The 13,752-nt window shown below is 25.4% G+C and overlaps 1 protein-coding gene across 3 annotated transcripts; it reads right to left on the bottom strand.

The window, feature by feature from the left end:
• Positions 1 to 230: 230 nt before the first annotated feature.
• On the bottom strand, positions 231 to 5,892 carry LOC110600399 (spermine synthase). 3 transcript variants are annotated; one of them, XM_021737244.2, is made up of 11 exons: positions 5,729 to 5,892; positions 4,318 to 4,538; positions 4,160 to 4,204; positions 3,639 to 3,715; positions 3,355 to 3,477; positions 2,842 to 2,946; positions 2,674 to 2,746; positions 2,452 to 2,523; positions 1,865 to 2,060; positions 1,334 to 1,463; positions 231 to 597 (listed from the first exon to the last, which is right to left on the bottom strand). In XM_021737244.2, the coding sequence occupies exons 2-11, from the start codon at positions 4,505 to 4,507 to the stop codon at positions 499 to 501; spliced, it is 1,110 nt and encodes a 369-aa protein (XP_021592936.1). In that variant the 5' UTR covers positions 4,508 to 4,538; positions 5,729 to 5,892; the 3' UTR covers positions 231 to 498. The 3 variants fall into 3 exon arrangements, with proteins under 3 accessions (XP_021592936.1, XP_021592937.1, XP_043806128.1); XM_021737245.2 differs by lacking the exon at positions 5,729 to 5,892 and adding an exon at positions 5,330 to 5,634; XM_043950193.1 differs by lacking the exon at positions 5,729 to 5,892 and adding an exon at positions 4,726 to 5,312.
• Positions 5,893 to 13,752: the final 7,860 nt, after the last annotated feature.

Below are 13,752 nucleotides of genomic sequence, written 5' to 3'. Positions count from 1 at the left end.
TCCTTAGTATTACTAAATTAAATATGTTGTAAAATTAAAAATAAATGTATATAAAAAATCAAAATTACCATTTAATATTATATTTAGTTTTTTTTTTTTAATAATTCTTTTCTATTTGTACACCTCAGGCGAGAACCTACACCTCACGCTCCTTTGGAGCCTTAATACACCTTGAACCTTTAACAACAAGCAACCAACATGCTATGCTACAATTTCAAGACAAATGGAGATAATAAAGTGGAAGCATGCAGCTATTATTTATTAGGATTGGCTTTAGATTCTGCAGTGACATAACTAAAATCATCAATTTTTCATCACTCCAATAGATGAGGGAGGTAGCTATCATCATCTACCAAAACACCGTGCAACTATCACTTGATAACTCATCAACTAGTTACATGTACCTAGAAACCATATGTAATATTACTGCCTTCCACCAAATCCCCATCAATAAATAGTTCCATTCATCATAAAGTTTCTTATAAGCAGACCTCCACATTACGAAACGTCGACTCCTTTTGCCAGAATTGGAGAATCACGCAGCAATTTCACCTCCCTCTTCAAAAATGTTGGTAATGCAAAAGCAGCTGAGTGAACCTATCCAGATAACACCAATAACAATATAACACACAAATCAGCTGAGTCCTTGAAAGCTTCATATGGTAATGTTGAATTGAGCTACGAGTTACCACCCATTGACAGCAATTCTCAATCTCAAAGACAAGATGGGACGTGAAATTTGATGTTTAATTCCAGCATCCCAATCCTTTATTATATTTTATAGAAAAACATTTACAAGGCATAAGGTCCTCTGACAACATAAGCTGTTAGATGCAGAATAAGCATGACTTTCAAGGAGAGGATTGCCATCACTCGAGACATGCTTTTACAGACCATACTTGCAGAATGAAATCAAGTTTTTCTTGTCATGCACAAGGATGAATGGGTAAAGAAAGAAAAATGCAAGACAGACGCGGGTTTCACCCCAAGCAAAAACTTCCACTAGGTGTACTTACAATCTCACGTGACTCTTATTTTTTATGGTCATGTTTCAGTATACCATAGGAAAGCAGTTGACGTGACCAGCCTAACATTGCACCACATTACAATATAAAACATGGAGATAAACCTTTCAGCATTTCTTCTGATTTTTGAATTTTTAGAAAAAGTGCATTTTAAGAAATTACAAATAAGCTACCAAGAAGTTTCATGCCAGCATTGTAGTCACATTATTTGCAACTTAAAGTCAGAGATATTGTAAATGATTTTTTTAGCAAGAAAAAGATGAGATCACAAAATCAATGAAGGCAAACTTGAAAAGATGATCTCCTACCTCCGAATTATAGAACCTAAGTTCTCTTTTATATTTGACTGCTCCTTCTAACTTCTCAATAGGATTGACAGGATTCAAGAAATCAACAGGTGGCCCCTCTGTTGAGCATAACAGAAATCCAATCACACCACTGCATTCCAGCCAAAGAAAAAGAACACACAAATCATTTACCATATCCAACAAACTTTACAACTCCCATTTTAATTTTCCACCAGTAGATTGCATGAAAAAAGTTAGTGGATAGACCACAATCAAATTCGCAACTAACAAGGCCATAATTTAACCAAAAAAAAAAAAATCAATCCTGTAAAAATGTTGTTCAGATGACTCTGCAGCAGTAGGCAGTAGCATCACTTTTTCCTCTTCTAGATCAATTTGAACACTAGAAATATAGGGTCTAGTGTCAAGAAAATGAATATTATGACTGAAGAATGCCTGGATCCTTGGAATTGTCAGGAATAGGCCATTTATGAGATCCAGAGAAACTTTTTTTTTCCAAAAGAGAACCCAGAAATTAGGGTCCATAATTACCTTGGATATGTTGGAACACTTGCCCAGGCATAACGGACAGAACCCTTGAATGTTTCACAGCAAATAGAAATCATATCCTGAATAAGATGCGTATGAAGCCACATGCTTTCAGCCATATTACAGAGGACTCCACCGGGCCTTAATGCTCTAGCTATTGTCTGAAAAAAGGGCTTCTCCACAAGCTCTTGAGCTGGACCTAAACCACAAAGAGATAATTTCATACACATCTATTTTCTGAAAACAAGCTTCAAATACTCTGTGCATCAACATAAACCCAAGAAGGAACTTCAACTAAGCCTAAGATGGTACCTAGTTTCCTAAAATTTTTGGACTACCATCATACAGATTGGTCCAAACATCTTTAAATAAATTCTCGGAAACCAAAACTTCCAGAAAGATCATTAGTTTGATCAATCCCATAATTGCAAGGATGTGCCCAACTAATGGTTATTGTCCATATATCCCCTTCCCTTTTTTATTGTAGCAGCTCAATGTCATATAATGTAGACATGACACACCCATTGCAATATTAAGAAAATCACGTATGGATCCCTATAAGGGACAACATTTCAAATTCTAGAACATACCTACAGGGTCTGATGAATCAACAATAATTGCATCATACTTCCCTGCTGGAGCAAGACGAAGAAATTCCACAGCTGTTAAGATCACAGAAATGAGATCAGCCAAATATAATCATTGGCATTAACTAATTTCATGGAATTTTATGTACCAACAATCCAAGTCCTTGTAACATATAATCATGCTATTATATAAGGGTTATATTAAAGGGAGCTGTTTGATCATACCATCACCTACATGCAGTCGAACACGAGGATCCTCAAATCCAACAGATAATTCTGGAAAATATTCCTTACACACCTAGAACAACAGTGAGAGTTATTTTTAGTGCAAAGGGAAGAGGGAGAAGTAAGAAACTCGAGATTATATGAACGGCTACTGAAATCATCACTTACATCTATAACCATCTTATCTATCTCACAAATATCAATGAGCTCCACTGAACTATGGCGGGAAATTTCCCTAAGAACTCCACCATCACCACCACCAACAACAAGTACCTACATGACATATATAAAATAAGCATTGATAAACTCTTGAGTACAATAATTTGATCATGCATAGTTAAGAATTTTGATTAGTATCGTGGCTTCATGCAATTCTATTCAACATCCTTCATTCCTTTTCTTATTGAAAGCATTCAGAACTTAAGTTTCTATAGCCAACCCCATTTATAGGGTACTAGAAGAGTTTTCTATCAATCTCAGGAATATTGATACAACAAATCAACATGTTATCTTAAACAATGTAATTTGCTTATCCTTTTAAAAACTACAGTTTATAGCATTTGAAAATATATTATACAGAAGTCACAATCAGTAACACGGTGAAATGAGAACATTTGCTCCATTGCAGAAACTCTGGAACTCATGGCATTAGCATATAAATGGAATGAAAGTGATGCATACAGATTTGGGTGATGGAATTGAACAAAGTGGAAGATGAGCTATCATCTCCTGGTAGGCACACTCATCTTTCTCAGTCAACTGGACAATGCCATCAAGAACGAGCACTTTGCCATATGCAGATGACTGCAGATAAACAACTAGATATTAGCCAACACCCACAGTATATGTAGTGGGTGGGTAGGTACTAGGCATTGAGGATGTAGACTATAGAGGAAGGGTAAAGAAATGAACACGAGGCAGCTCTACAAGTACAGTCCAAATATGCAGAGATGAGAAAGCTTAACCTCAAAAACCAAGATCTCTTGATACTCCGACTTCCCCTCGTACAAAATGTTCTTTGCTTCCAATGAATGGGCTTCTCCTGCAATTGGACGCTCGAGCAACATTAGCCATAGTCACTATTTCACAATTCAAACGGCCTAATCTAACCAATAGACACACATATAGTTGGGTAAACAATAGTCAGCAGCATATTAACATGTTTCTTTTGTGCTAGGGAAGAAAAAGGAGAAAGAAAATATTTAGCTAGAAAGTGAAAAGGAGGAAAATTAGCAACGCAAACAACAAGAAGCAGACAGGACACAGGTGACAGGACCTCCAAAGTTATATGCAGTGTTTTTAACTTAGGTTATAAAATGATAGTGAAATAAACATTTGCTATATGAAAAAAGTACAGAATTTCAAAACACAGATTATTAAGGCACATAGATTATAAAGGCAAAATGATTGGGTCATCAAGCAAAAGACATCACATCAAGGAAAAACAATATCAAACAAAATGTGCACATAGGATCATAACACCAACCAGGCCACATCGGATTGTTGAAGTAAACCCTTTTGCTACCTGTACCTGTAATATACGATGAAAAAGGGGGTCAGAAGAACCTTCAATTTAGACCCTCAAACAGGCCAAAATGAATCTATACTTGAAAAGAAGGACAAGAAAAATTCAAAGATAATGACCAGAGCAAGAATAGGATTCTGAGAACCACCCAGAAACAACTGTAGAATGGCATTTGGCATCAAGCTCAGGTGCAGATGCTCTAGCCTTCAAGCAACAAGAAGGAATAGCCTTCTCTGAGCTATTTCCATTATTCACCTTCCCATCCATAATCTTCTGGCATTCCAAACCTCTTCCTGCGCCGTCCTCCATAGATTATCCTTTTCTTCTCCGGCTCCAGCCTCTGCAAAGGATATCATTATATACTCACGGGAATCAGAAGAACAAAAAACAAAAACAAAAATGAGGGTTAACAATATATGCTCAATGACAACAAAATTCCAAGCACAAGTAACACCGTTTAAAAAGAGAAAACACACTGTTGGAGCAGGAGAGAGAGAGAGAGGGAGGAAAATATTAATGAAAATTACCAGAACTCTCAAGTCTCAAGCGAGTGTAGCGACAAGCAAAGCAACTCATTTTATAGAAACAGAACCCATCATCAAAAAGGCAAAGTAATAACATAGATTTATAATCTAGGTAAGTATTGAATAGAGACCTAATAGGCTAATAAATATTCACAAAAACAAATCATAACGATTTTCAATACAATTTGATCATTACCCAACTAAAGCCAGAAACCTTAATGAAATCACGCAAATATATATTCGCTTTTTGGCAACAAATGCAGATTCCCGCCTCGATTAAATGACATAAAGCTTTCAATTTTTCAACAATATCACGAAATTCGAAAATAATAACAGCAAAAAAAAGGGTCAAAACTAAATAGTAAAATAAAAAATAATTTCTGAACTCATGTACTTGACAGTATTAAAGACAAGAAAAAGTAATCTCGGTTCCTTTTTAAAAACAGAAAAAAGGGGGTTAAATTAAACAAGCCCGATCAACAAAAAATGCAGGGGAAAATAAATATTAGAAGATCCGGTTGGTTCCCGAGAAATCGTGAAAAATGAAAGACAAGGAAAACATATTTATATCAAATGGAACAACAGAGTCGAAGATTAATATACTTGCCTTTTCCATAAAAACAGCAGTAACATATTATTGTTTTCGCATTGATCACCGCATACAAGAAAAAAGCGGAAAGTATAAAAAAGAAAATCACCGTCCGCGATTTTCTCGAGAAACAAACAGAAATACTAGGGTTTACCAAAAATGGATTAAAAAAAAAGGCAACAAAGAGAAATACCCCTGGGCTTAGACTCAACTTAAATTCAAAATAAACAAAAAAACAGAAAATTGCATTTGAAGTCGGAAGTGGCAAAGCGATAGTGAAGAGATGCACCTCCAAAGAGAGAGAGAGAGAGAGAGAGAGAGAGAAAGAGAGATGCAGAGGGAACCAAAAAAAAAAAATATATATATATATATAGAGAAAAATATTAAAAGCTCATGAGAAGGAGACAGAGAGAGAACCTGATGTTAATGTCAGTGAGATTTGTATAAATATTAACTATAACAATATCAGCTTCTGTGTCATATGTAACGAGCGGGAAAGAAGAAATAAGCGACTCTATTTCTTTATTCTCCCTCTCCTTTTTACAGGCTTTTGCTTTTGTTTTGGGGTTGGATGGACGGAAATGGCGTGTCCAGTGTATTTAAAGGACACACATATTTTCTTTTTATCTTTTTTTTTTCTCGATAATAAACTTCTTTTTAATAATTTTTATTATTATTTATTTCACACGGATTTCATTTTTTTTCATTTTATTTTTTTAATTAAAAAACAAATATAAAAATAATAATAATAATCAAAATATACATTATTATAATATAAAAAATTAAAATGTGAAAAAAAAAAATTATACAACCGAGAGAGTAGTAAAATTTTAAAAATACTTATATAATGCGAATTGCCCATTCCTTTCTCATGACCATACTCCTTTTTTACTATTTAGATTCCATTACAGAAAACAATTAAAATTTCAAAAACATTTTTCGTATGAAAAGTATATGTAAATAATATTTGTTAAAAATGTTTTTTGGTGAACAATATTTTAAAAATTATATTTTTAATTTTTTAATTATAATTTAAAAAATAAATATTAATAAATTTATACACAGTTACTGTAAATAAATTTTTAAAGTCTAAAAAATAACTTTCATTTTGTAGAGTAAAATATCTTTTTTAAAAATTACTTTTTTTAAAATGATTTTTTTTAAATGACACATGCATATAATTATAATAACTTTTTTTCAAAAAAAAAAACTATTTTTCTCTGCTTTGAAAATTTTATTAAAGATTTTTATATATATTTGTTAATATTTTATTTTTTAAATTAAAATTAAATAATAAAAAATAAAATGTTTTGTTATAAAAAATATTTTTAAAAATATTTAAGTTATTTTCAAAAATTTATTGAGCAAGCTGTGTGACTTAAGACAGTAATTAGGAAAGAGGCATGCATGGTTAGTGATATTATTTCCGTGTAATGGTAAACTAAGAGCAGCCAAATTTGAATTTCATCCACCAAATTCAATATAAGATGCTTTCCTCTTCCATGCTAACCTTATAATTCTTTTGGACCTTAATTTTGAAGGAGCAGTAGAATAGCTTCGTTGTCATCAGCATGCATCCACTGAAAAAAACAATGGAAAAATCTTTTTACAAAGAGGTAATATTACTGTTATAAAGTAATATCTAATATTTTAATTAATTAATATTTAATAATAAAAAAATATATTATAAAAAATTACCTTTTATAATTTATTATTATCACGGTCTGAAAAGATATTCATAATAATTATTACAACATATTATTACTGAACACAAGCATGCATGGAAAAGTGGTTTTATGAATGTAAGCCATGCAATTCGATTTATGAATACCAAACACACCATTAAATTGGGGCGTTTTGCAAATATAGGGGTGGGAGATTTAAGTAGGGGTCAGCGCTTAGCACTGCTTTAAGTGACACCAAATATTATTTATTTATTTTATTAAAAAAATTATGATCTCGCCCTATTTAAAAGTCGCGGCAAAATATGATTTAATTTTTTTATTTTTTAATTATTAATATATTATAATAAAATATTTATATTATATTATATTAATTTAATATATTATTATAATATATTTTATTAAATTTAATATATTATTATAATAATATTATAATAAATTAATTAATTAATATGGATATTTTAAATTATAAAAATTAAATTTATTTTTATTAAAATATTATTTAAAATTATATAATAAAATTATGCGGTGATTTAAATAATTAATAATAAATTAATTAATTAATTAATATAGATATTTAAAATTATAAAAATTAAATTTATTTTTTATTGAGTTGTTATTTATAATTATAAAATAAGATTATGTTGTGTTTAAATGTTATATACGATTATTTGATTGTTTATAATTAATTAAAAATAATTAATTTAATTAATTTATTATGTAATTAGATTAATTTATTTATTTATTTTTCTTTAATAAATTATAAATAATTTAGTATTTTCGTATAATATTTAATAATAAAATAATATAATAATTTTAAATATTTTATACAAATTGTTTATAATGTATTAAAAATAAATAAATTAATTAAATAATTAAATGAAGTGATTTTATATAAATTTAATAATAAGATAATATTATAATTTTAAATTTTTTATGCACAGTCCTTTTATTATTAATTTTTATAATATTTTATATATTAAAAATAATTTTATAAAATATAATAACTATTTATAATTGATTTTAGTATTTTGCAGAGTAATAAAATAATAATAAATTTATACAAAATTAATAGATACTGTATTAATTTATTAAAATAATAAAAAATTTATCATTTTATTATTAAATTAATATAACATAAATATATTATAATATATTAATAATTAAAAAAAAAATTAAATTATTTTCTATAATTATTTAAGTCCCATCAGATCATTATTATTTTTTATTTTTAAAAATAGTTTATTCATAACGACACCAACCTATGATTTAATTTTTGTTATTTTTTTAATTATTAAAATATTATAATAATATAAATTAATTAATATATTATTTTTATATTATATTAATTTAATAATTTTATTTATATTATATTTTTTAATAATATATTTTATTAATTTTATTATACTATTATCGTGCAATCCTACATAATCACGTAATAATATTAATTTTATAACACTATATATTTACAGAATAATATTAATTTTATAACACTGAAATTAATTACAAAATAATATTAATTTTATAATATTAAAATTATATAAAGTCACTAATATTTTTAATTTAAATATTAATAATAAAATATATTAAATATTAATATATATCACTCGATTATTTATAATTTATTAAAATAATAAATTTAATTAATTTATTATACAATTAAATTAATTTATTTATTTTTTTTAATAAATTATAAATAACTCAGTGTTCTCAAATAATATCTAATAGTAACATAATATAAAAATTTTAAATATTTTATGCATTTACTGTATTATTTATAATTTATAAATAAATAAATAAAGTAATTAATTAAGTGGAGTGATCTTATATACATTTAAATATTTATTTATAAAAATATAAAAATTAACTTGTTAATAATAATAATATTCAAAAATTAAATTATAAATCTCTCTAAATATTTTATTCTAAACCTTAAATTGGTAATTTTTTTTATTTTTAATCCTAAATTAGCAAAAAGCCTCAAATTGGTGTTTCAATTTTTTATCGTGGACCACTTGATGAGGAAGGCCCACGTTTCCTTGAACTTAAAAGATTTTTTTTTTTTCCTCAAATAACTTAAAGTGTTCATTTTTTTTTCCAAAAATGAGTTAGATCATGGAGATGGGTAGAGTTGGATGACATTTTAGAAATAATTAAGCAGATTTTGTTGAAACAAATAATTAAAACATTTTTATTTCAAAAATTGTTAATAAAATGAAAAAAATAAACTATAAAAATAATATTTAAATTTCGGGTAGAGTATTTAAAATTATAAAATCAATGCTCATATTAAAGTTAAGATTTAATTACAATTACAGCACATTACCTTTTATTAATTATATATATATATTCACACACATTTATTAAGAGTTTATTTGTTCCGCTTGAAATATTTTTAAAGAAAACATTTTTTTGTATTTTCTCACTATTGAAGCACTGAATAAATGTATTAATGAATTTTTTTTAAAAAATAAGTTATTTATTAGGTACTTTTTATATATAAATTAATTAATGAGTTAATAACAAAAAAATTATCTATTTTTTATTTTATTATAATTACATTTTATATTTTTTTCTAATTAAACTTAATCTTTTATAGTTATTTTAATTATATATTCAGTTATTTATATCATTAAAAATTAATATAATTATCATATCATTCACTATATTAATATTACATCAATAAATTTTATAATAAAATTAATAATAATTTAAAATTTTGTGTTAAGATTGCAATAAAATTAAAAGTATAAAGTCTTTTTGATAATTATCTTTTTATTAATAATTTTTAGGAGATTGAATAACGAATATTGAATTTATAATTTCAAATAAGTTACATATTTTTTTAATCACTTAACTAAGTTAGATTAGCCAATCAAATATTTAATACATATATTATTAATTCTTTCACTCTAAATATTAGTATAATTAAAAAAAATAAATTAGCATTATTCTTGAAAATTTTAAAAATCATTTAAAAAATTACTATAAAAAAATATTTTATTATTTTTAATATTTTTGAACTAAATCGCTAAATATTATTTTAAATTGTTTTTTTAATACTTCATAACTAGGATTATTTTTTTAACAAGTAATATTAAATAGTAAGCATATTAGATAAATTTAAAAAAAATAAGTTGATAATAATTTTTAATTAAAATAAAATAAAGATAACTCATTATTATAAAATTATTGATAAAAATAAAAAAATTAAATAATAATATAAATAGTAATTTTTAAATATATTTACTAGTAAAAAGAATAATTTAATAATTTTATAAATTTTTAACTATATAAATAACAGTATAATATATTTAATTAAACATTAAAATGATAAAATTTAATTGATATATGATAAAATTTAATTGATAAAAAAATAAAAATATAGAATAAAATTACAATAAAAATAAAGTATAAATTAATTTTAAACTTTGATGACGTGGCATGATAATATAGTATTGATGTGATAATTTCATTAGCTTTTTAACTTCACATGTATCGGTTAAGTGCATTTGAAATAATTTTAAAAAATTAAAATTTAATTGATAAAAAAATATAATATATAATTATAATAAAATTAATGTTCAAAGATCCGATAGAAAATTAGATTAAAATATGTATGTGAATTTAATCGAATAGCTCAGGTCTCATTTCATTTATTGTTTTTTTTTTATTTTTATTCTCTAATAATGTGCAGCATTGTATAGTATGCGGACATACTATATTTTTTACATCATCAGCGGTAATTGAATTCTCTCCGAATTCTGCTCTGTCCGTCTTGCCAACCTGAACCAGGCTTACATGGATGGATCCCGCGTATTGAGATTTCACATAGTCATAGCATGATCTTTCTTCATGGTTCAGCTATGATTTGAGTATCTGAAATCCAATTGCTATAAAAACTCAAAAGTATACTTTCTTTGGCATTAAGTTATAATTAATATATATATATATATATATAAATATTTTAACTAAATAATAAAATGAGGATTAAATTTTAATTAATATATATATTTTTTAATATTTTAATTAAATAATATATATATATATAATGTGATTGAAAATAAAATATAATTAATCCATATATAAAAAAAAGAGTGAGATGGTTAGTATTTATAAATAGCCACTCCAATACTCATATTAGTAATTTGTTATAAAAAGCAAATGTAATAAATATTTTGAACTTATATTCATGTTAACAATTTATTAAAAAGAGCAGTAGTCTAATAGATATTTTAAATTTAAAATAATAGCGAAAAAATTATATATTAAATTATATATATATTTTATTTTTATATCATAAAAATATAAAATTAATCAGTGAATTTTTTATAAATTCGATTGATATTGAACCGTGAATAAAGAATAATACAATTATAGATATAACGAAAATATATTAATTTTACTTCAACGGTAATTTGTGTAATAAAAACCTTAACCGGTGCATGTTATTTTGAATATTTATAGTTATAATGTTGAAATTTTTTTTTCAAATAAAATTTTCATGACTGAATATCATAATTCAATGGAATATTGTTACGTAATTCAGCATATGATAACAGGTAATTTATCCAAAATAATTAGAGTCGAAATTATCTTACGATAGTTAAGGAAAAAATCGCCCTAATTAAATTAAATTAACTTAAAGCTCGTGGTATGTTATTATAAGCAAAAAAACGTGAAACATGGTTCGGGCATCTGATGTGACGAAGGCCAAAAAGCTAGCGCTTTGATTTGCGGTTCGCATCTCCAATTTCTAACTCAAAGAGCATCACTTGGTGATGTTCTCTTCTCCACACGTCATTATAATTTACATTATCACTTTTTCTTTTTACTATCAACAACTTTAAATTTATACAATTTATCTTTTTAATTTTTAAATTATAAAATCATTAAGTTTTATGAGAATATATACCACTCTCAGATAATTAAATTATTTAAAATTTAAAAATTAAATAGCCAAATAAAAAAGATAATTTTTTTTTTCAATGGCAAAAGCAAATGCACACTAAGCCTGATTTTTAATATCAAAGAATCAAAATGCTTCATTTTATTCTGATTCTTTTATGCACGCGTGGAATATCTTACGCTCCAAAACAATCACAATTAAATAATAATAATAATAATAATAATCGATAAACGCCGGATTTTTTTCATATGCAACAAGACCAAATCTAAAAGAAATATATTGATTCAAAATCCATCATACTTTTTTTAATTAGACCAATTCAGCATTACAAACCCTAATTCGGATATATGAAGTAAGTCGAACCTATCGTAAATTTGAAAATAACTCAGTCTCATAATATGACTTGAAAAAAAATAGCCGATTCAATCATTTCGCAATTTGACACTTATATATATATAGATCTGAATGATAAAAATAAGTGGTATTATAATATGAAAATAACTAGACGTCACTAACCGATAAAAAAAATAAATAAAAGGAAAACAATATTTTATTTTTTATTTAAATTTGTACAATCATAAATATTATTTTTTAAATTTCAAAATATTAATAATAATAATAATAGAAGCATGAGTTAAGGGGTAATCTAATTAATTTCCTTTCTTTAAAAAATATATTTTGATTTTAAGTTAATTACTATTTATTTTACTCACAGTTAATTTACACAGGTTGCTGTGTCGAATCAACCTTTAATTTACCGTTTATATTTTCAATTTAATTGTAAATCATTATTGTATATTAATTTTATTATATTAAACTAAATATTATATATTTAATTAATGAATGCACACCATACACTCATTTTATATTTTTATATTCTATTTGCTAATCACTATGATATGCTTTCAATTATTCCACCAAAGATTAAAATATTGTGAATGATCCTTTCCTTCTAACTCAATGATTACAAAGATGATTAACAAAACTCTGATGCCCAGAATGAGTAAAAGCTGGCTATCATCAAAATGATTTTCAATTAAGAAATTAAAAGGCTAATCGATGGACTAATGATATATGCACATATATTTTTAAACGAAGGGTTTTGAAACAAATTTTTTTTTTTTTAGATTATGGAGAATTTTCAAAGACTTTCAACTTTAATTCACTTGAAACCTTCTAAATATTTTATAAACTTTATCTTTATTTCACAAAATAAAAAATTATTAGAACTTAAAAATTATAGAAATCTGTACTTTACAAAACTATACTGTAAAATTTTTTACTTTATTTTACCTCTTTTTATAAGATAAGTATTTCATTATTAAATAATAAATAAATGACATTTTGTGGTATTTTTTTTTATAATTCAAATACATCTATGCATTAATTACATGATTGAATCACAAAATAAGATCATGGCGCTATCCATCATTATTTTTCTAATTAGTGTGCACGTTAATCAAAATTTATTTATAAAGCCAAATATATGACAAATAATTTATAATAATATAGTTTTATCCATAGATTATATAAAAATATGGAGACAATAATAACGTCATTAAGTCTATATATTATATTTTGTAGGATTCATAGTTATTAAATTTATTATTAGTTTATAAGATTAATACGCTATTTTTTAAATAGAATATTATATTTAAATAGTTTTTTTTCATCATTATGTAAAAAAATTAGTAGAAATTTATATGAAATTTTATGACACATGTTGATATTATTTAAATAATATTAAATATTAATTAAAATGTTTTTTTTTTTTCTGTTGAAAGAAGATATTATATTTAATGGGAAAACTTAAGCTGGACGCCCTTTACAATCTATCGTAAGATGTTCCA

This window comes from Manihot esculenta, chromosome 14 (assembly GCF_001659605.2).
Source record: "Manihot esculenta cultivar AM560-2 chromosome 14, M.esculenta_v8, whole genome shotgun sequence".
NCBI lineage: Eukaryota > Viridiplantae > Streptophyta > Magnoliopsida > Malpighiales > Euphorbiaceae > Manihot > Manihot esculenta.
This window is presented reverse-complemented; position numbering and strand designations above follow the sequence as displayed.